Raw genomic sequence first — 22,240 nt, 5'->3', positions numbered from 1 at the left:
TTGTTTTAAAAATGATGATAGAAACATCAATGCAAGAATGTTAAAAATCTATTTATTTAGCAATTTTAAAATGAAAATTATTAATTGTGGTCAATAGAATGTTAAGACATATTTCTCCAGTTCATCTGAAGCTTTGGGCCCTTGATCAACAGTTTACCTTCCTTAATTTCTCCTTCCCTCAGCATCTGATAACTTTTACCTCTCTTTTTCTATGAGATTGCCTTAATCATCCCTTACATGTACACATATACCCAAGTTGTTGAGGTGATATATATATATATATATATATATATCAACTTGTTTAAGTCTTTCCACAATGAAACATAAATCAAAACATGACATTTTGCCTCATAATTAAATGCAATTACTATTTTACTTAAAATAGTGTTAATTAAGTTATTTTTAACTTGAAAAATATAGGAATGAAATTATAATTGTTATATGCATGTAGCTACATGAGAATCTTATTATGTGATGATGGAATGGTACAGTAAGCAATGACTCTGAAATCCCCTAGAGAGGAAAAATGCCTAATAAATCCAATTGGTGTTGATTTAGTAGCTTTAATGTTCTGCTAATCAAATCCATTATCTAAATGGATCTTCCTGAGATGCAAGTAGAGTAAATCTAATTCTGGGTATTCTACAAAAGTGAATTAAAAGCAAGAGGGGCCAATAACACACCAAAGACAAAATCCTTGATGTTGACGTGAACATCAGTAGCACCTCAGACACAATGCAGGGAGTAGGAACAAAGTGCAGTGTGAGGAATTAGGCAGAAACTGAGTCAGGATGAGAACAGGCAGAAACAAACAGTAGAGGAGCAAGATAATTACATCAGTCATGTTGGAACTATAGGTCTTGCTTTTATGGATGATTGGCTTTTATGTAAGAGAAAAGGCAAAAGACAGAGAGACATTCAACTCAAAGCAAGTGGAAAATGAATGACCATGAACTACTGTGACTAGATTACTACCATACCCACTTTGAGTTTGCATATTTCTTTTATACCAAAGACATATGTGCCATTAGCACTCTAAACTTTAGGTTCTAATAAACTATTTTTTTTCAAATTTTTATTATCAAACTGATGTACAGAGAGGTTACAGTTTCATATGTTAGGCATTGGATACATTACTTGTACTGTTTGTTACCTCGTCCCTCATACCCCCCCTCCAATAAACTATAAGTATTATGATTTCTTCCTCATAGCAGAATCTAGAATTCACAGACAGGCACCAGTGTTTTGTGGTATTGAGCCAGTAGAAATGCTACGTTAATTTATTTCTTGTGTTTAAGGAAATACTTCATCCCCAATTGCCAACCATAAATATTAAAAAAATAATGTTAAAACTGGAAAGACAAGGAGACCTCTGTAACTAGTAAAAGGAACTGGCATTGCTAACAAAATAACAGGTGCATTTGTTTCCTTAGGCCATGAAGTGAGATCATATACCCCAAACAAAGAAAAGCACACAAATAATTGTATCCTTTTCCTATCACTGTATCTGCAGAAAAGTATCTTTAATTTTCTTTTTAAAATTCTGTCCATATGTAAGCTTGAAATGTCAGCTATAATGTTTATTAAGACCTGCTTTGGTATAATATTTTCAGTTTCACACATTTGTCTTTTATTGTAACCTCAACAAGGGGTTTTCTATGAATTTAATTTTAGTTGAAAGATTGACTTTTAACATCAGACTAGTGCAATTATAAAATTACATCAGCAGCATAATTTTTAACATTATCTCCTAGGAAGCAGGAGAGTGTGATGGACAAGAACAAGTTATAGGAAATTTAGAATCCAAAGTTACATGATAGAGATGAATATCATCACTATTGACCATCTAGTCAAATCACTGAACTTCTATTAATATATGTGTATAGTCATATATAATATAATATATACATATATTAAGCAACTCTTGGAAAGATTAAAATGCTCACATGTGTGAATCTTATCCATCATGAAAGCTAACATTTTGGAATATATAAAGAGTATCATAAATTCTGTCAAGGAGAGTTTATGGATCATTCCACTGACTCCTCATATCAGCTCTATGTAACAGGGATTCATAGTTATAACATTTTTTCAGATGAATGGGTTAGAAAAGTTAAATAAAGTTGCCCAAAGTTTCAAAGCTTTTTGGTATAGTAAATAGGGTTTCATGCCCAACACACCACAATCAAACTTAATGACCATTTTATATACTGCATTCTTTTCTACATTTTACAAGCTCTTAATACACATATCTGCACAACTAAATTCTAACTGTGGGGCCAAGCCTGACTCTAGAGTTACATGTTTGACAAAGATGTTTTCTAACCAATCACTTACTACTCATTAAAACACAATGCTTTGTATATACTTTTATTTCCCTTTCATACGAATTTATATTATAAAACTATTCTCATTTACAAGGGAGAAATGGAGCATAGACAAACTAATTGAATGTCCAAATATCACCCAGTTTGTTATGACACAATTTTAAATCCAACTTTACATGAATACAGGGTCAATTCCCATGAAAGAAATCCTAAAAGGAGTCATAACTTATTGAAGACTAAGTTCTAAAGTCAGAGCATAAGATAGAATTGCATATAATCACAACCACCATTGAATATCCATTCAATCACAGATTGAATGCCTCCTAGATCATATTCTCTACTACACTGGAGACCAATAAGTTCAATACTAGAATTTTTCCCTCTGAATGGAACAGATTGCTATTTCTTCAGTTCAGGCACAGATGAAATAGTTTATGTTTAGAGGCCATGTTTTTAAAAGGAAGTGTCTTTTAACATAAGAATCATACACAGCTCAATAAAGTGCTCACATTATAAGAAAGTAAATGGAAACTGAAGTCAACTGACTGACTAGCAAAGTAATATCTCCCATTTCATGTTCTTTCCAGGGCACATAGCTATTGAGTGAAATGTCTTACCTATACTAATTTTATTTTTTCTTTTGCGCATGTATAATGTGCTTCTACTAGACACTATAAGGCCACACAAAGGGTTGAGGGAGACAGGGTTACTATCATTGAATGATTCATGCTGCTTCTAAATACCAGAGTGGCAATTTCAGCTGCAATTCAAGTAAGTACTTAAGTATTAAATAAATCTGAGGTTCATGCTTCCTTTCATACCCACATATATTGCTCAATAAAACTCTGAACCAAGTGTTTTGCATATGTTTTCATTTAATCTTCACGGTAATCTATGTCATAAGATTAACTCCATTTTACACAGGAAGAAAAGCATGGAAAAGTTAATTGAATTCTTCAGTATCATGCAGCTAGTTAGGATGCAATTTCTCTCCTTTTTATTTTTTGCTTTTATAAAGCGTAAGGGGGCGCACATGTGTGCACTAGGAACTGGGCACTGTCCCTTAGTGTTTTACTCAAGGTTAAGCACTCTCCCACTTGAGCTACAACACTACTTCTGGCTTTTTGGTGGTTTCTTAGAGATAAGGGTTTCACAGACTTTTCTGCCTAGGCTGGCTTTGAACCACAATCCTCCTGAGTATCTGGCACTAGGCTAATGTTTTTCCCTTATTTAATCATAAGATCACAAGTTCAGGAACAATGTCTGCCCTGCTAATCACTTCACTCCAGAGTCCAGCAAATACCTGGAGCTACATATCCCAACTCAAAAGATTTTGTTGACTGATAAACGAACGAACAACTGATTATATTATCTTTAATTTTACAGTCTTACTACAATGTCAGAAGAACCTATAGAATTTTATAAAGTTGATCTTACATTTGGTTTGATTTCATCCAGAAATCATGGAGAATACAAACACTTCAACTTTCTGGACCTCTACTGACTAAATATTCTTAGCATGTTATATCAGAAAATGTTCACTATTTTGAACTGTTCAGTGTTTTGAACTCAGCAGCCAAATGCCTGAGTCCACATGTGCTGTCACTTAGCTAATTTCACCAAACCTGTTTCTTCATTTGAAAGAGAAAACAATCATTATAACTAATATTTTCTGAGCATGAATTATATGATAGTTTTCTGTGACCACATTCTAAATGCTTTGTAAATTAAGCTCATTTAACATTCTAAATGCCCCATGAGAAAGGATCTATTAACTTAAAGATCGTGCTCTGTGTTGCACAGCTAGAAAGCAGGAATCCATGCTGGCATTTTATCCAAGCACTTTGACGCCAAAGCCTGTGTTCATATCTAGGTTTTATGTTGTTTCACAGGGTATCATGCTTTAAGTGGCAAGCCTCATAAAGCAAGAGGCTCATCATACAATGCATAAAGAAGTCTCAATAAAATTCATAAAAGAATCTCAGTAAACATTTGCTCTAATCATTAATAACTATAAAAACATAATAATTGTGTGTTCTGCATTTAACAGGGCATTGTAACCACAGAAAATGCTGGGGTCTGATTACACTGATCTCCTCTTCAAAACAGGATGCTTCTGTATTAGGCAGAGTTATTCACTTAAACTAAACCAACATGACTGATGAAAACTGGATGGATGGATGGATGGATGGATAGATGGATGATGGATGAACAGATTGATGATGGAAAGTTGACTCACACACTTTTTTTCTATAACCTACAGATCCAGGAAAGCTAATAATATGATTGAGTCTAAATCCCAAAGCCAGAGAACCAGTTATCTCAAACTGAGGACAGGAAGACCAATATCTCAGCCAAAGTAGTCAGGCACAGACCAAATTTTCCTTTCCTCTGCCCTTTAATTCTGTTCTGTCTCTTGACTGAGTAATAGCCACCCACACTGGGGAGGACAATCTGCTTTACATCATCTACCCACCTAAATGCTAATCTCTTCCAAAACATTCTCATGGACATACCTAAATAGTGTTTAGGCCAATATCTGGGTACCCAGTGATGAAATCAAGGTATCACAGAAAATTAAGTCACATCCGACTACAAAGAAGGATGATGGTGGAACTGATAAACAAGTCATTCTTTAAGAAATGAACTCTGGACAGGTACCAGAATCTTATGCCTGTAATCCAAGCTACTCATGAAGCTGAGACCTATAGGACTGCATTTTGAAGCCAACTCAGGCAGAAAAGTCTAACTCAAAAATGGCGGAGGGGGGCTGGGAATATGGCCTAGTGGTAGAGTGCTTGCCTCATACACACGAAGCCCTGGGCTCAATTCCTTAGCACCACATATATAGAAAAAGCCAAAAGAGGCACTGGTAGAGTGCTAGCCTTGAGCAAAAAGAAGCCAAGGACAGTGCCCAGGCCCTGAGTTCAATCCCAGGACTGACAAAAAGTGGAGACATGGCTCAAGTGGTAGGGTAGCCATGAGCAAGAAAGCCAAGTGAAACCATGAGGTGCTGAGTGGAAGAAAGGAAAGAAGGAAGGAAGGAATACTGTGGTGCAGGGCAGTTCTGAAAAACCAGCCTGTTCCAGAAATACATCTAGAATATGTTGAGACCTCTGTTGCACCTGCATTACCTTCTTCGGCCCAATCCTGCTACCCTCCCCTTCTCCTCTACACCAACAGCAGGTGTTGTTCCAGGCCTATGCCTTCCTTTATACACACCTTCATGTCCGAATTTGTTTCTGGAAAATCTGACCTAAGGCAGTGCCAGAAGGGCCTGACAACTTCCTGAAGCCACAATGTGCCCTGAAAACGCTTGCTCTCACATAATTGTGTCCTAGATCTCTTAGAGACCACAAGGTGGGACCTCTCTCCTGCTGGGACCCCTCTGTTGACATCATCTTTCCTTGCCACTTTCCTACCCAATACCGTCTGTGGTAAATGCCTTTCTTTACCCAACTATTTCTATTATGAAAAATACTTTATTGAAACTACTTGACCTGTTAAGCCTAGATTTCCGGTCCCCAAAGACCATCAAGGAGCCGATTCCAATGCAAACAGAGCCTGGACTCTCAACGTCACCGACACAGCGGATCTGGATTGAGAGCCCCAACGCTCAGATAGGCAGGGTTTTTATTGTGATTACAACAGGGCAGGGTATTTCCAACTTGGCAGATACTTGATTGGATGGCATTTAGCAAGCAAGTCTTGTCCTATTTCTATTGGCTATCTACCCTTTCAGATATCTATTTGGGCTTTGATAATGGGAACTGGCCTTGCTATCACAAACTGACAGCAGATGGTCACATAGCACTGATGCAGGGGGTTAATGGAGAGAGTAGAGCAAGTCACAAATGGGTTAAGCAAGCTGTTTACAGAAGCAGAATATTGCGGTCAGGCTGACCTAGTACCAACTTTATTTTAACAATTGCCACCATGTTTTCCCATTACCACTAAGCAAGCTTGAGCAGGCTAAAACAATCAAGTACTGGATTGGATCCAGTACCATGGCATTTCTACTACTATTATGGTTAGTTCTATAGTCTATGACTATGATCATTTTTTACTGCCAGCTACCATGGTTGCTACCTAGGTACAGAGGGGAACAAGGGCTCCCTATATTTTTAAATGTCAAACTACAAGAAACTAGTCTCACGGATGGGGGTGCTGCCCTCCAGCATGGAGTCATCACCAGGGTTTAGAAGCTGTTATAATTTTAACACTAAAATTTATATTTAGTCTCTCAGGTTTTCAGGTTAGCCCCTACAAACCATTGTTGCACCAACTCATCATCTGGGATTAAAATAAATAAAAAACATACAAAGCATGCCACAGCTTTAGTCTCCAAGGAAATCTGCAATTCTATCCAGCTTAAAAGGCCCTTACATTTGTTTCTTAATTGTGTCAAAATTAGAGCATCATCTTCAAAGTAATCCTGGATCTCACTGTTGAACAAACATCAGTACTTATGTTTCTGACTCAAAAACTGAAACATAAAGTTGGTAAACATTTTGTAACTTCTCTTTATTGTGCTGAAAAAAAGAATCTGTATCTCACTCCTTGATAGATCCTAAATAGTCTGCAATTCTCTACATACATTACGAATTGGCTGCATTTAGCTTCTGTGACCCGTGTCCACCATCAGATGGCCTTTATAAATAATCTTTATAAGTAATGCGGATATATATATATATGTTCTTATATATATATACATCTATATATCATTACATATATGATCTTTATAAATAATCTTTATAAGTAATGCAGATATATATCTATAGATATATGTTAATGGAGATATTTATCTATATAGATATATGTTAATGGAATTAACTAGGAAAGAATTCTTCATTGTTCTTCCATGCCTGAGTATAAAAACACAATGATCCACTCTGAATTCTGGCTAATGACTTATGTGGGTCAACCACTCTGGCAAGAGATACTGTTTTACCTGACAATTGATCAATTCCAATCAAGTCAGATTAGAATATTACATTTTGAATAACCTTGGATTGACATTATCCTGAAAATAAAAGGCCCATGTGTTTTATCTATATCCAAACACAGATGAAAAGAAAGTACTTTTACACTAATTAGACTAACTGTGATATGCTGAAGTGATACTAACAAAGCACAAACATAAGAGAAGAAAAAGGGCAAACACAAGCTGTCATCCTGGGATACAATTCTCCAAAAACAAATACCCAGGAAAAGATGCCCAGGGTCTTCCATTTGGTGGGAGGGTACCTCAGCCTGGTGTCAGGACTGGTATAAACTTGACCTGGAAAACATAGAACCATTTTGCAGGTGGCTCTTATGTTTACTTACTGCCTCTTCTCTAAGCACGAACCACTTTCTACAAGAGCTGAATCCTACTGAAAATAAACTACTGGGAATCTTCCTCCATTTCCTTTCCAAGGAGAGGAGTTGTTGCTATTTGCACAGCACTTGAGTTTCCTAAAATGAAGTGCTCCCACAGTGTAGCTGCACTGAAGAGGTTCACTGAATTTGGCCTCGGGTACTCAATGGACTGGATTCTACCACACTAACACGAGGCTCTATTCCCTACACAGTCCATCAAGCCCAGCTGTGTCTACTGCCCACTTCTACCCAGAACTAACTATAACCAGCAGTTTTATTTCCATTGGCAGCTGCTTTTATGATTCATATGTCCCCCCAGTTCCACACGTTTTCCAGGGATGCTAAACAATCTTTTCATACTGTCTGCAATTTGACTCAGTAAAGGAAAGGTAGATATAATTTGCTCACTTTCCTGTTCTTTATAGCTAAGAGTACACCAAGATCTGAAGTGGAAGTTCATCATCTACAAAAACACTAAGCTATCTAAACTGACTATATTTTTGCTCAAGCCCCTATCTAATTTATAATGAAATTCACATTTTTCCATCTTTTTAAAAAAGATCATCCTTAAAATGCTTAAAAGGCATAAATGAGATGTTATTTTCACCTACCAACATTTATATGAATGTTAATTATTCTGAAACAAGTGGTTTGAATGAACCTTAAGGTATTTATGAGTGCATAAATTATAAGAAAAATAAGATATCAAAATACTTTTAATTAAAATTATTTCATATGTTGTGATGCACATTTTATCATTATTGAGTATTGCTACCTAATTTAACTGAGCCTGATTTTAATAACTGTATTCATCTCAAGATACAAAAATGGGATAATTATACACTAAGCACTACAAAATCTTCAGAAAATATGATGTAAGTGAGAAGCAAAAGCTAAGAGTCAGGCTGGAGGCAAAGTAAGTAAATTCCAAAGTTCTTTCAATGCTAGTGGTATAACACCTAGTTCTTTGTGTTGTGGTTGAAAATTTCTGTCCTCAGGTTTAATAAAATTCATAAGTAAATCTAGATGAGTGCAAAATGCAATTTTTGTACATCACTTTCTTAACTCATAATGAATACACAGAATAGGGTATAGTTGGTTTATTGATTGATTGAACTTGTATTTGCTGTTTTTCTCCAAGTATTGGAGGCAGCTGGTAGTTTAAAATGCACGAAATGCAGTAGCAGAATATATAGGGATGTAAAACACAAACCAAGAAATTAATACCAAAAAAAGGTATCATATCTACAAACTTTCTTCTCAGGAATAGCTAAGTGGGTATTGTGTTTCTTGGTAATGACAGTGGAGAGGGTAATCAGAACCAATTAAATTTATCTTTTCTAGAATAGAGAGAATATTATAGTTTTTAAAGAAAATTGGTAGCTTTCTATATATCATTTCTATAACAATTGCTCACAGAAATTTTTATACAAGGGCTAATTTAGATGGTAGAGAAAAATGTTTAATTTCCAATAAATGCTTTAGCTAACTTTTTTACAGTAACTAGAATAAAAGGCAAGTGTATAATAGAAACTATAGTTTATCGTGTGGACATTCTTTATGGGTAAAGGAATAAAATCATGCAATGCAAGTGAGTAGGCGTGGGGTGGTTCAATCTAATTGAAAATGAGAATGAACTCATCCTTGCCCTCAATTGCAGTATAACAATGCTTTCAAAGACTTCTGACTTGTTTGACAGTTTGTCTATGTTCTAAAGCCCTAAATGTCTTGAGTGTACTTTGGGGTATTTTTATGACATATGGAGTTTCTCTTTCCATGATCACAGTAGCAGGTAAGTGTGTGGAGTGCCTGCTAAGTGGCAATGTGACCATTCAGGAGTTCAGAAAGGCTTCCCCATTCAAAAATCAGATTGTTCTCCCCTATTCAGATAATGGATGCTAATGTTGATATTTGACCCATTCCCTCCCCTCTCAATTCAAATTTTCCCAAAACACCAATGGACTTCCTCACTTGAAATGGTTAGAACATTTCAACCTAAAATCAGGTCCTGACTATAGGAGAGTTGTATAGTTGGCCAGAGTAATAACATTATCGGTTTATTAAACAGAAACAAGCATTGTTATTTTATAGCTTGTCTCTCTCTGTATATGCTGACTCCAGCAGTTTTTACCAGGTGCTTCTTCATCTCATGTGTTCAGGAGTGAAAACTTTTGTTTTGTTATTGCTCTGTTTGTTGTTTTATCTTGTCTTGTTTTAATATTCTCACAGATCAAAGACTGAAAATGGAAGAGAGGGCTGGAGACGGAACCTTTAACTTATTTATTGCTCATACCTAGTCTGTGAATTCTACTAATTGCTAGAAAACAAAACAGAAAAATAGGACTTTTTCTATCACCCAGTTTGCTGGAAACTATCATGCAGTTTGCCACTGTCTATCATACATTTTTTTTTTTTTTTTTTTGGCTAGTCCTGGGGCTTGGACTCAGGGCCTGAGCACTGTCCCTGGCTTCCTTTTGCTCAAGGCTAGCACTCTGCCACTTGAGCCACAGCGCCACTTCTGGCCATTTTCTGTATATGTGGTGCTGGGGAATTGAACCCAGAGCCTCATGTATATGAGGCAAGCACTCTTGCCACTAGGCCATATCCCCAGCCCCTATCATACATTTTTTTTTGTATCATAAGCAAGTGTGAGGACATGACAAACAGGTAAACTTTAGGTATCATCTAAGGAAAAGACAGTCCCATTATTTCTTTATGTAAAAAATCAGATCCAGTTTCCTGAATTTGTGAAACCAAGATATCTAGAAGCCACAAAGCAATGATGCATTGGAGACAATAAATGCGACGTCTGGGTGGTGCATGTACTGTGTGTGTACTTCTGTTTGTAATACTGAAAAAATTACCAGCATCCAAACTGTTTCCCTAAATAATACTTTGGTGAGTCTCTGACAACTTAGAAAATACCAATTAATCTGTCCTAAACTACCTAAGAAAACACTAAGTACCTTGTGAAGCCAAAAGACAAGATGAAAAGAAGAGCATGGTACCTCAAAAGCTCCTTTCAGGGAGTCCCCTTAGCCCAGATGTCTGTGGCTCACAAGAGCCTGTTCTCATGATGGAAGTTTTGTGAGTTCCACTCTTCTAGAGCTCTGTCTTATGTATAAAATCCATGACATTCAGTAGCACCAAGTAGTACTGTAGAAATTTCTACTCACTGAACTATTCCAGAAAGAGAATTGACACTTTTAGGTGGAGGATATATTAAGACATCATTTTGCTAAATGTTTCATCCCATGATTTAAATAAGAACTATGGCTACTGAGAGAACTATAAAGATTCATTCAAGTAGGATGTTCTTAATGAAAGAAACAAACACTTATACGTATGTATGACTTTTAGAGATATTTTGCTTAAACATAATGTCAAATACAAAAGTAAACAGATATTAAACATTTTATTTAGTTTTCCAGTTAACAAATGCAGTTAAGGTATAAAGTTTAAGAAGTCCAGCTGGATGCTGGTGGCTCACACCTCTAATCCCAGCTATTCAAGAGCTATTCACTGAGATCCAAGGATCTCAGTTCAAAGCCAGCCAGGGCAGGAAAGTCCATGAGACTCTTATCTCCAATTAACCACCAGAAAACACGAAAGTGGCACTGTGGCTCAAAGCGGTAGAACACTAGCCTTGAGCTGAATCACTCAGGGACAGTGTCTAGGCTTAGAGTTCACGCCCCACGACTGACAAATCAAAAAAGGAGAGAAAGAAAAGAATTCGAGTACATTGGAGTTTGAGGCAGGAAGATCACAAGTTTGAGACAAGCCTGAGCTACATAGCAAGACCTCGTTCTCCCTAACCACACCCCCACCACCCTTTCACATACACATTAAAAACAAACCACAGATTAAGAAGTTGTCTGATTGTGGGCAAAGACACTTACCCACATATATAGAGACATACCTTAAGACATAATTTGATATATGAAAAATCTCAGCTGAGTACCAGTTACTCACACTTCTAATCCTAACAATTCAGGAGACTGAGCTTGTAAGATTGTGATTCAGGCCAGCCCAGGCAGAAACATTTGTGAGACTTCATCTCAACAGCAGCAAGTGGATGCAATGGTGTACAGATAGCATCTCAACTCTTGTGGGGGAAAAAATAGAAGGACCATGATCCAGGTGCATACTTGGACAAAAATTGAGATTATCTCACAAATAACTAGAGCCTAAAAGAAACAGAGATCCAGAGGTATAGATCAGCTATAGAATGCCTACCTAGCAAGCACATTCCCTAAGTTTAAACACTGACAGGAAAAGAAGTTTTCACATATATCAAATGAAATCAGTGCATAATAAAATACTCAAAGTTAAGTAACCTTGTAAAGAAATAAGACTTATCTAAATAGCTTGGAGCTCTGGATTTTCAAGAGCCTGACACTGGCATTTCTTCAGCTCTGATGGAAACCTCCTGTGGACAGAAACATATCACAGGAGCATTTGGGAGAACAGAAAGGAGGAGATGATTTGCAGTCTCTCATTAAGACTCTTCCCTCCTTCTACCTTGTGACACTGCCACATGGAAACCAGCACCTGACACATGGTGCTGGGGACACACACAAACCATACCCAAATCATAACATGATGGGACAGTGATTCGTATAGTAGAAGATATTATGTGGGATTTATTTGCATTAATTTTCTGCAATTCTTCCCTCTCTTCTGATGATAGCTTATTATATGCTATAAGACCAGTTGTGTTAGAGTGCTCCGAATGAAAGTTGAAAGTGTATTTCTCTAAATATAAAATGTGAGAATTTCAGACATTGGCACTCTAATATCTATTTTGGCTCCTTGGAAATGTTGCTGCTTGTTTTCAGGTCCCTACATGCGTCTGAAATATGAGAGAATGCTGGGTAACTACAGGCTAGATTAGTTATGAATCACAACTAATTTTTTAAAATGAGATCCGTTGTTTTTCTGTTAATACTTTTCAGATCTTCAGCGGTTTATACTGTCAGATAGATGAAGATTTGACATGTAGGATTGTAATGGGTGTGTATGCAACTCATGACTCACTTCTTATCGTAGGTGATTAACAAAAGCTAAATTTCCATGTTCATTCTTTTCACTGTATAGATGAAATCACTCATAATATGTCATAAACCATCACTCCTCTATTGTTAAGTATTTATAATCCTTTCCAGTTTTTTCTACAGTGTTTCAGTTATGCTGATGCAAATATCTTTGCCTCTGCTCATTTTTTGTTTTCTTTTTTATTTCTTTCTTTATTTGCTCTTTCATTTTTGGTACTAATTTCAATGAATTCTTTCTCTTCATCAGAAAGGATCAAGAGTTATATGACCTTCTGTATTAGTTACTAATATGGCTTGATATGGGTAACTTCCTAGAAATAGGCATATTCCTATTTCTTTAAAGCATTAACAATGTAAATTTAAATAAAGTCTTGATGTTCTTATGTGATTAAATTTAGCTATTTAATCTAGCTGTATTGTGCTCCATAAAAAGTAAGTTCAATGTTGATATGAAATCCTTCAAGAAGTAGTCACTAAGTGAAAGTATTTTACATATTTTCATGCCTATGGAAAAGAACTTTCTTTTTAAATATGAACCAATACATGAATATTCTTCTACTTATATGTTTTTTAATTATATGATCATTCTACAATTAAAACTAGAGTGATTTAGCTTGAAGGATGGCAAAGTCAATATGATTGATTTCTTGACCTTAGGTGCTGAATAGACTTTCATACAATTCTAGCTAAAATTTTCTTGCTGTTCATAGTTTCAAGATCCAGACTTGAGAGAGAACATTTTTGTTTTACTTTGTTTTGGAATTCTAAAACTCTTGAAAGACATAGTAGTTTATCCATTGAAAGATTGTAAATTCATTAATAGATGGATCAGGAATTATTTCCTATGAAAAATATATTCAAATGTTTTATTAGCTAGTTTCATTTTTTTAAACTATATCCTTTGACTACATAGATACATAATGATTGCTTACATAGCATAAACAGAATGAAATGTTGCATAGTCTATGGATTCGTTAGTTATTTGAAAATTGAATGCAAAGCACAAAGGAAAAGCTAGTATCTCATGTATGTAACTATTAATGCCTACACTAGTCATTGGAGATGGTGATTTGTACCTTTTCTTCTAGCCACGCTCTTCTTGAATAAAAGCAATGTATTCTGGCACTGGAAAAGATACCAGCTTTAGAAAATCTATAATAGCAAATTTTAACCCCATGATGGAGAGACTGATAAACCAGGAAAATCACAACCTGATTTAAAAAGCAGCAGGGAGCTAGAAGACAAACTTAAAGAGCAAGATTGGATACCTGGTATGATCGAAAAGAAAGATTGCTTTTGCCAAAGACCATTTTCTAAACTTCATAGAAACATGACAGTTCTGCTCAACTGACAAAGGGCTTCCAAGATGTACCAAAGCTAGATAAAGTTCAAAATGCCCCAATTAGAAAATATAATGAATATTAAGGCAGATGCAGCCATTATAAACAAATAAGCATTGAGTATTTCTACTATCGGAAAACTTCAACCCTTAGCTTAATGACATTAAATGTCAGAATAAAACTAGATAAGGAGAAAATCTACAGGAAACAAAAGTCTATGCAATCTCTACTACTGCATTTATGGTAGTAGTTGTGGTAAAGGTTTCTTCTCAGTTTTTATTGTTATAAAAGAAGTGGGAATCATGATCTGCCTTCAGCTATGGAATTTTGTTCTATAGAGTCCATCTTTTGACGCTGCCTTAGCTATCAGTTATTTGTGTTGATTTAAAATAATGTAAGTGGGGCTGGGGATATGGCCTAGTGGCAAGAGAGCTTGCCTCGTATACAAGAGGCCCTGGGTTCGATTCCCCAGCACCACATATACAGAAAACGGTCAGAAGTGGCGCTGTGGCTCAAGTGGCAGAGTGCTAGCCTTGAGCAAAAGGAAGCCAGGGACAGAGCTCAGGCCCTGAGTCCAAGGCCCAGGACTGGCCAAAAAAATAAATAAATAAATAAATAAAATAAAATAATGTAAGTGTATTAATATGTCTACCCTCTTCTTACTTAGACAGAATTTGAAAAAATAGTTTACAAAAGCACATTAAGCGCTTCAAAAGAGAGATATTACCCTATTTCATAATACAGTAATTATTATTCACATCCTATCTTATCTAAATCTGTTTCATTATACACTACCAGCATTTTTTAACGGATGGAAGTGTTTTCCATCAAGTTCTTGGTAGAATTCCATGTGACCATAAGCTATCACTGTTAATACTGTCTCAGTCTGGCTCAATCTCCTCTTCATATGAATATTGTAATAATGGTGCTGTTATGTGATGGGATGGACAGATTATCAGGTATTTAACCCAACAACAGCACTCCAAAAGAAAAGGCAGTGTTTACAAATTCAGGGAGAAGTTATTCTTATTCAACATCTAGGAGCTAGACATCATTTTAAACAGTGGTTAAGCTCATGAAAGTCTTAATGCATCCATGAGATCTTTCTCCTGCATCAACTGACTGTAGTGCTAGAAAATAGCGAGAAAAACAACTCCATTCACAAAGAATTGATGCACTATGCCATGAAATACATCCAAACTCATTTCTGAGTGAGCTAGCTCATACTTGAAAATCTTTCAACACTTTGATGAAGACAGACATCTTGTCACTAAGAATATGTAAGGAAGTAGATCCATTCTACCTTGCAGAAAGTCAAGGCTCCTCTAAAAATGAAGTTTTTCTGGTTGGATATAATAGTTCAGATCCATCATCCAAAATTATTTTCACATATGGAAATTCTCTAATATCCACAGTTTGTGGTTGCTGAACAAAAACCATAAGAGAAATAAATGTGAAATCTTTTCAATGACATTTAAATTTTCAAGGTAGGAGTCATTTCATATATGATGACATATGGCCCACCACAAATGGAAAATCGTCATGATCCATATTTATTGGTGTGTTTATAGTAAACAGGAGGAAAACTACTTCCTATGAACTCCTTAAATACTAAAACTTTTGAAGTATTCATTTATGAATAGTAAAGGAGCTTTATGGTTATGTTTACCCTGTACACACATCAGAGATAGTTCTGCAGTCAGCTAGACCTAGCCATAATTCCACCCTCCCACCATGATAGCAGTGAAAATGAAAAGAACATGCACTTAAAGGAAAAGAATCAAATCTATGTTTGCACCACTCTTCTCAGCAAACAACTGAAGCTAACCAACATTAAGGTTAATCACCTATAAAATAAAGGAGATAATCTACTTATGAAATGAAGAAAATGTGCATGTGAAATTACCTGGCATGTAGAAGTCAGTGAAGATGAAAGCTCTAAAATAAGGAAGAGCTCATAATTCCTGAACAAACACCTTCTGAAACTCTTCCCTAAAATATCTTTCTAAAGTTATAAAGGTTGTTTTTTATAAACAACATATTTTTACACATGCAAGGCATGAGATCTGTAAAGGCAGAGCACTTTGAGAAAATTCCAAATTCTTTAGGCTATAGTTACAAAATAAGTGCTACAAACTGGGATTTAAAAAAAAAAAGTCCTTTACAAAGTGCCACATGTGTGGTGGGACAAGTTACATCTCTTACATAAACACTTATTTGGAATGATCAGACAGACAGAGAGTGAGAGAGAAAGGGAAGGAGGGAGGGAGGGGGGGAAGTGAAGGAAGCAGACAGGCATGTATGTTAACTTCTCTAAGTACTACTTGAGTCCCTGTGGTGGAGTTTAGGAACAAAAATCAGGAAGTCCAAACACTCAGCTAATAATCCTGGTGGATGTTGAAAAGGCCAGGCACTTGTCACAAGTGATAACTCATTTCCCCAACAACTGGAAGGAGGACAACACAGTATTTTTTTTTTCTCATAGCAGAAAGGCAAGCAAGCAGCTATTGGCAGTTTCTAATTTATAAATAGGTAAAAACTCTGGCCTGAATTTGATTTCCAGGATGTAAGTGAACATGTGGGACAAATAAGATATTTTCCAACATAAGGGGAAAACCTAGAAAACAATGTGAAATAGGCAAGTCACACTCATTTTTTGCTTCCTTCCCACTCCCCATCTCCTTAGAATCTAGTGCCCCTTTTCTCCTATTTCCAGTCCCCTTTGCTCCCTAATTCTTCTGGTAAGATCACACGTGGATCACATATACAATCTTTCTGACATGCAGAAGCACTCACAATAGAAGCTTGAAAATAATAGTGGTTTCACAATTCTTGCACATCTGAAAGTCTGACTTAAAATCTCCCATATCCCCAAATTCTTTTATAATCCATAACAAACTCCTTAAACTCCCTTATTCTCCACATTTTAAAATGATTATAATGAAATAATATATAATAATAAATGATGAACTAATAGTCCATGAAAGCTATGTATATTAAAATTTTTAAGTTACATGCATTTTAAGTGTGGTTCACTGTTACAAAGACATAATAAGTCAATATATGTTATTTTTTCTAATTGGGGAAATCAGACAAGAACAACCAGGCTTTTGTTTTGGGAGAGAATATAATTGGGACCCTGCACTAGCTTAGTTTTCAGCTAAATATTGACAAAAATTTACACAGTCACTGCTATATAAAGGCTGGCCCATAATTTGAGCCATTTGGTAGCACTGGCATTTATTATTTTTTTAAAAGCCAGATGAGTGAGTACAACTTTAAATCTGTCAGGATGTGGAAAGAAATAAAGGACAATTTTCCAAACAATTATTAACACGTACCAAGATGGCTCCCAGTGTTGTGGAACTTGAAAAGGTTTTCAGGAGTCTGCACACCGCCATGTTTATACAAGCAACTGTCAAGTCTGTCACCACAACGATGGCAGAAAAGACAGAACTCCAGCTCTGGGAGACTAAATGTCATATCCTCAGGGAAGCAAGACTGAGCAGAGAATCCAGATTTCTAATCCCCGCAGCTTTCTTCCCTGGAGCGTCTCCTGGGCTGCTTCTAGGATATCACAGCTTTTAGGCCAGCCATGGCTAGCATCAGAACACACAGATGTGCATAAAAGAATATTTCAAAATGAACATTCGGATTTGCTTTTTGTGTGAATCTCCTCTGACGCTGGTTCTTAGATCAATAGCTCTCATGTTGAATCACATAAGAAACAAGCCTTCATCTTCTCTGGGTGAGACAGTTTTGAAATTTGACTGATTCTTGCTACTAAGAATGCAGCTGGGATGCACTTGCAATTTTGAATCCATACTAGTCACCTTGTGATGACTTTCTTCATAATTCAGTATTTCTTAAACTTCTTGAACATACTCGTATTAACTTACTTAAGATCTATGTGTGACAATGATGCTTTTACACACATGATTGTAACAGCCTCATATCAGATCTATTAGTTTCTACTCTTCCACTGTTTCTGTCTATTCTCAACTGAATAGGTCACAGAGTCCTATTACAAAATTACTCCACCCACCACTCTTCTGCTGGCTCCTTTAACCTCATGCCTCTCAAGCTACTCATAATAGAAGGTAAAATTTCTCATTGTCTTATACAGTCTGACCTCTTATGGCCTCTTGACCCAACCTATCAACACTAGCCCCCATGGATCCCTCGCTATTCCTGAGATATTCCAGAAGCACTTATTTCTCAAAGCCCTTGGATTGGCCGTTTCCTCCACCTGGAAATTCTTACCTTGTACATTCACAGTTGCTTCCTCACATCCCTTTATGCCTTTATCCAAAAGTTATTTTTTCAGAGATCGTTTTCTATCTAAAATTACAACTCACTCTCCTCCTAATACTTCCTGCTTACTCTTTTTCTCCTTGGCACCAACTAACATGCCCTACATGTACTTAATCATATGTTATATTACCTGTCTCTCCCACTAGAGTATCACCTCATCATTTGCATTTTGTTGAGGCATTAACTATGTGACTTTGTGAAAGAGAACAAGATTCATTTTTTCCAAATGAAAGTTTATTTAGCTACTCTTAGGACAGCCCTACTCCAACATTTGACACAACTGATGCTCAGTAGTTTATTGTTAAGTTGATACTTTGAATATTTTGAGCTCTAGAGGGAGGGAAAATGGAGAGATGATGGAGAAAGGGAAAAGTAAATGGAAGTAAAAGAAAGAAAGAGAAGAATCATATCACAGGTTTAACCACAATAACATGGAAATAGAAAGCCAGGCAGCAAAAAGAACAAGGAAAACGGTACATCGAAATTGGAAAAACCCAAAAAAAAAACCACAAATGGAAGAGTTGTTCTTTCCTATTCACTCAGCATTTCAACACTGAACTTTAGTTTTATCATGAGCTGGTGTGGTACAACCCTCAGAACTCTGCTGAGAATGACCAGATCAGCACAGACATTGGTCATGGTAAGTCTAAAGCACATCAGACTACTGTATGCCACCCAAGATCCCATTGAACAAGTTTCTACCACCCTATATTTTGTAGTGAACCTGATCTGTACAAATGTGTAATGTCAAGTACTCTGATAACTACTCTGAGCCATGGTCATAACTGGGATTATTGTGTACTCTTGTATGTACAAGTGCTCAAACACAGAAAATCACCTCCTCACCACCCAGACTGGATCCCAGCATTCCTGCAATGCAAGAACTGTGAACTTCCTTATTCAGATCTCAAGCAGTGGCATCTGTAGGAACAAGAGGGAGTTGCTTGCAGGATTTTCCCCCATGCACTCCACACTTTCTCAGGCCTTGAGGATAAGGAGAAAATGATTCTCTTGACTTAGCTCCAGCTATGATTTTGATTTTACCTTCATTAGACTCTTATTTTTCTCATGCCTCAGTCTTGCAAAAAGGCTGAGGAAAACAGCATTCACTTTGCAACATTCTTGGGACTTTTTTTAATTTAGCTAGAGTTTCTTCATCTCAAGGATTTAAACCAAGATAGAAACTTCAGCTTATGAATCAAAACAACTCTCCAGAGCTCAAAGCTAGCTGCATTTGCATAATAATTTAACAGATACTAACAGCAGGGCAAGGTCAGCTGAAACAAATTGCCAAGGTCATGATTCTCTGAAAGTGGTATTGGATTTGGAATTGCTGTTCTCCAAAGTGTGCTGTTCTTATGTATATATGTATATATGTATACATATATACACATGTATATATGTATGTGTATATATGTATGTATGTATATGTACATACATATGTACATATGTACATATACACACATATACACATATATACAAATATATACATATATATGTATCCCACTGTCCTTGTAAATAATGTGAAAAAAATAAAGTTATTCTGCTGTATGTGTGGAAACCACAAGCCTGCCTTGAACTCTTCCATTGCTCATGTCAGATTCTTCAAACTGTGGAGGAAAACATTAGATTTCATCCCCACTGACGCCACTGTTTTGCCATACAAACGAAAGAACTTACTAGAAACTGTCACCTGAGGGTCACTTGGTCTATATTAGCAACTACAGTTGACTGCATTCCAAAGTCTGTCACTTAATCTAAATCGCTTTAATTTATTGAACAAATAATTTTGCTTTGGTTTGATTCTAAGCATCTGAAAAATTAAGAATCCTTTAAAAAAAAAGTCCACATGCCACTAATTAAAGAAAAGAAGAAGAAAGGAAGGAAGCTGGATGAGATTAAATGTGTAAATAACTCTTGTTTTAATACCCTTAAGGAGAAAACCCTTTCAAGTGGCACGGAGAAGGAAGCTCCTTAAAGTCACAGCCTCCTTCCACCTAACCAGGGATCCACTGGATTTCCGATCCTTGGGGCGCGAGTGGGAATTGAGAACTGCGCGAGTCAAGTCTTGACACGCTTAAAGCTCTGGATTTTGCAAAACCTGCGGACTGGCCGCCTTGGAGGGAGGAAGCCGTCTCCGGGGCGGTGCGGGATGTGCCATCGGGGGAGATCTCACCATCAGTGAGCATTTAGCGCAGCCAAGCGACCGGCAGGCGCCAGGGCTCCGCCACGGGGAGGCGTCGGTGGAGACAGGCGGGGAGAACTTTGGCGCTCGCTCGCTCCGAGCACAACCACCCTTTGCTGGCCAGTCGTGTCGCTCCTCCGAGAGAGCAAGTGGCGGTGACGGCTGGGGAGGAAAGAACCCGACAGCAAAGCCAGAGTGGAAGCAAAATGAAGCCAGCCCTGGAGGGGAGCGCGAGAGGGTGGCCGACGATAGTGCAAGGCGCCCTTGGCTGCTTCTTTACAGCTCCCCAACAGTGAACGCCCTCTCCTACGCGACCTCGGGAAAGAAGTGGGTTTCGCCTAGGTGGAAAAGGAAAAGAATCTAACCAAGTAAAGAGCACTGCTCCTGGGTCACTGCTGCCCCGTTGGAACTCCGATTGCTGCCCCGGCTCCTGGCCGCGCTGGACGCAGTGCCCAAGGCGCCCTGCAGATGGGGCGGGCAGGGCCCTGGCGCCCCAGCCGCCGCGGGTGACAGGCGCTGGTCCGCCCGTCTGCTCCGCTCGCCCAAGGATCTGGCGGGCAGAGGATGCCAGGCGAAGCCGCCTGGGTGCGGGATCTGAGACGAGCGAGGGCCCGCTAGGTCCTGAGTGGATGGCCAGGAGCCCGCCCCAGTCGGTGGGTCCGCTCCACCGCGTCCGCTGAAGCTGCGCACGGGACCTGGAGGAGGAGACCTCAGGCGGCGGCCGCAGAGGGGCGAGCCGGGCGCGGGAGGGGGCGCGCTTTCTCCCTGCGGGTCTCAGTAATGAGGAGACTGAGTTTGTGGTGGCTGCTGAGCAGGGTCTGTCTGCTGTTGCCGCCGCCCTGCGCACTGGTCCTGGCCGGGGTGCCCGGCTCCTCCTCGCACCCGCAACCCTGCCAGATCCTCAAGCGCATAGGACACGCGGTGAGGGTGGGCGCCGTGCATTTGCAACCCTGGACCACGACCCCACGCGCAACCAGCCGCGCTCTGGACAGCAGCCGGGCAGATGCCCAGAGGGATGAGCCCGAACCAAGGACTTGGGGGCCCCCGGTGTCCTCTCAGGGCACACGCTGGTTGGGGAGTGCTCTGCATGGCCGGGGGCCACCCGGTGCCCGGAAGCCAGACGAGGGCACTGGGGCTGAGACGCTATGGCCTCGGGACGCCCTCCTATTCGCCGTGGACAACTTGAACCGCGTGGAAGGGTTGCTGCCCTACAACCTGTCTTTGGAAGTCGTGATGGCCATCGAGGCGGGCCTGGGGGATCTGCCGCTTTTGCCCTTCTCCTCCCCTAGCTCACCATGGAGCAGTGACCCTTTCTCCTTTCTGCAGAGCGTGTGCCACACCGTGGTGGTGCAAGGGGTGTCGGCGTTGCTGGCTTTCCCCCAGAGCCAGGGCGAGATGATGGAGCTGGACTTGGTCAGCTCCGTCCTGCACATTCCAGCCATCAGCATCGTGCGCCACGAGTTTCCACGGGAGAGTCAGGTGAGAGGAGTCTGGGAAGTCCAGCCCGCAGGACGGGGGAGGGGGGCGACAGGGGGAGGAGGAGGCTGAGTGACTTGGGGGAGGGGGGTGGAATTAACTTAGGCTTTGTAACTTTGCTATGGTTTAAGGATTGCTATGGCTTAAGGATTGGTCCATGGGTTGAAGTAGAAGGAAACACTT

The 22,240-nt window shown here is 38.7% G+C and overlaps 1 protein-coding gene across 1 annotated transcript in view; it reads left to right on the top strand.

Annotated features, from left to right (window-relative positions):
* Positions 1 to 21,361: 21,361 nt before the first annotated feature.
* Positions 21,362 to 22,240, top strand: part of Grin3a (glutamate ionotropic receptor NMDA type subunit 3A) — a 138,542-nt gene continuing 137,663 nt past the window's right edge. Inside the window, exon 1 of the mRNA XM_048338347.1 lies at positions 21,362 to 22,060. Coding sequence (XP_048194304.1) covers positions 21,362 to 22,060 — 699 coding nt within the window. The remainder of the gene's footprint in view (positions 22,061 to 22,240) is intronic.

The sequence above is a fragment of the Perognathus longimembris genome, chromosome 1 (assembly GCF_023159225.1).
Source record: "Perognathus longimembris pacificus isolate PPM17 chromosome 1, ASM2315922v1, whole genome shotgun sequence".
NCBI classification, from domain to species: Eukaryota; Metazoa; Chordata; class Mammalia; order Rodentia; family Heteromyidae; genus Perognathus; species Perognathus longimembris.
This window is presented reverse-complemented; position numbering and strand designations above follow the sequence as displayed.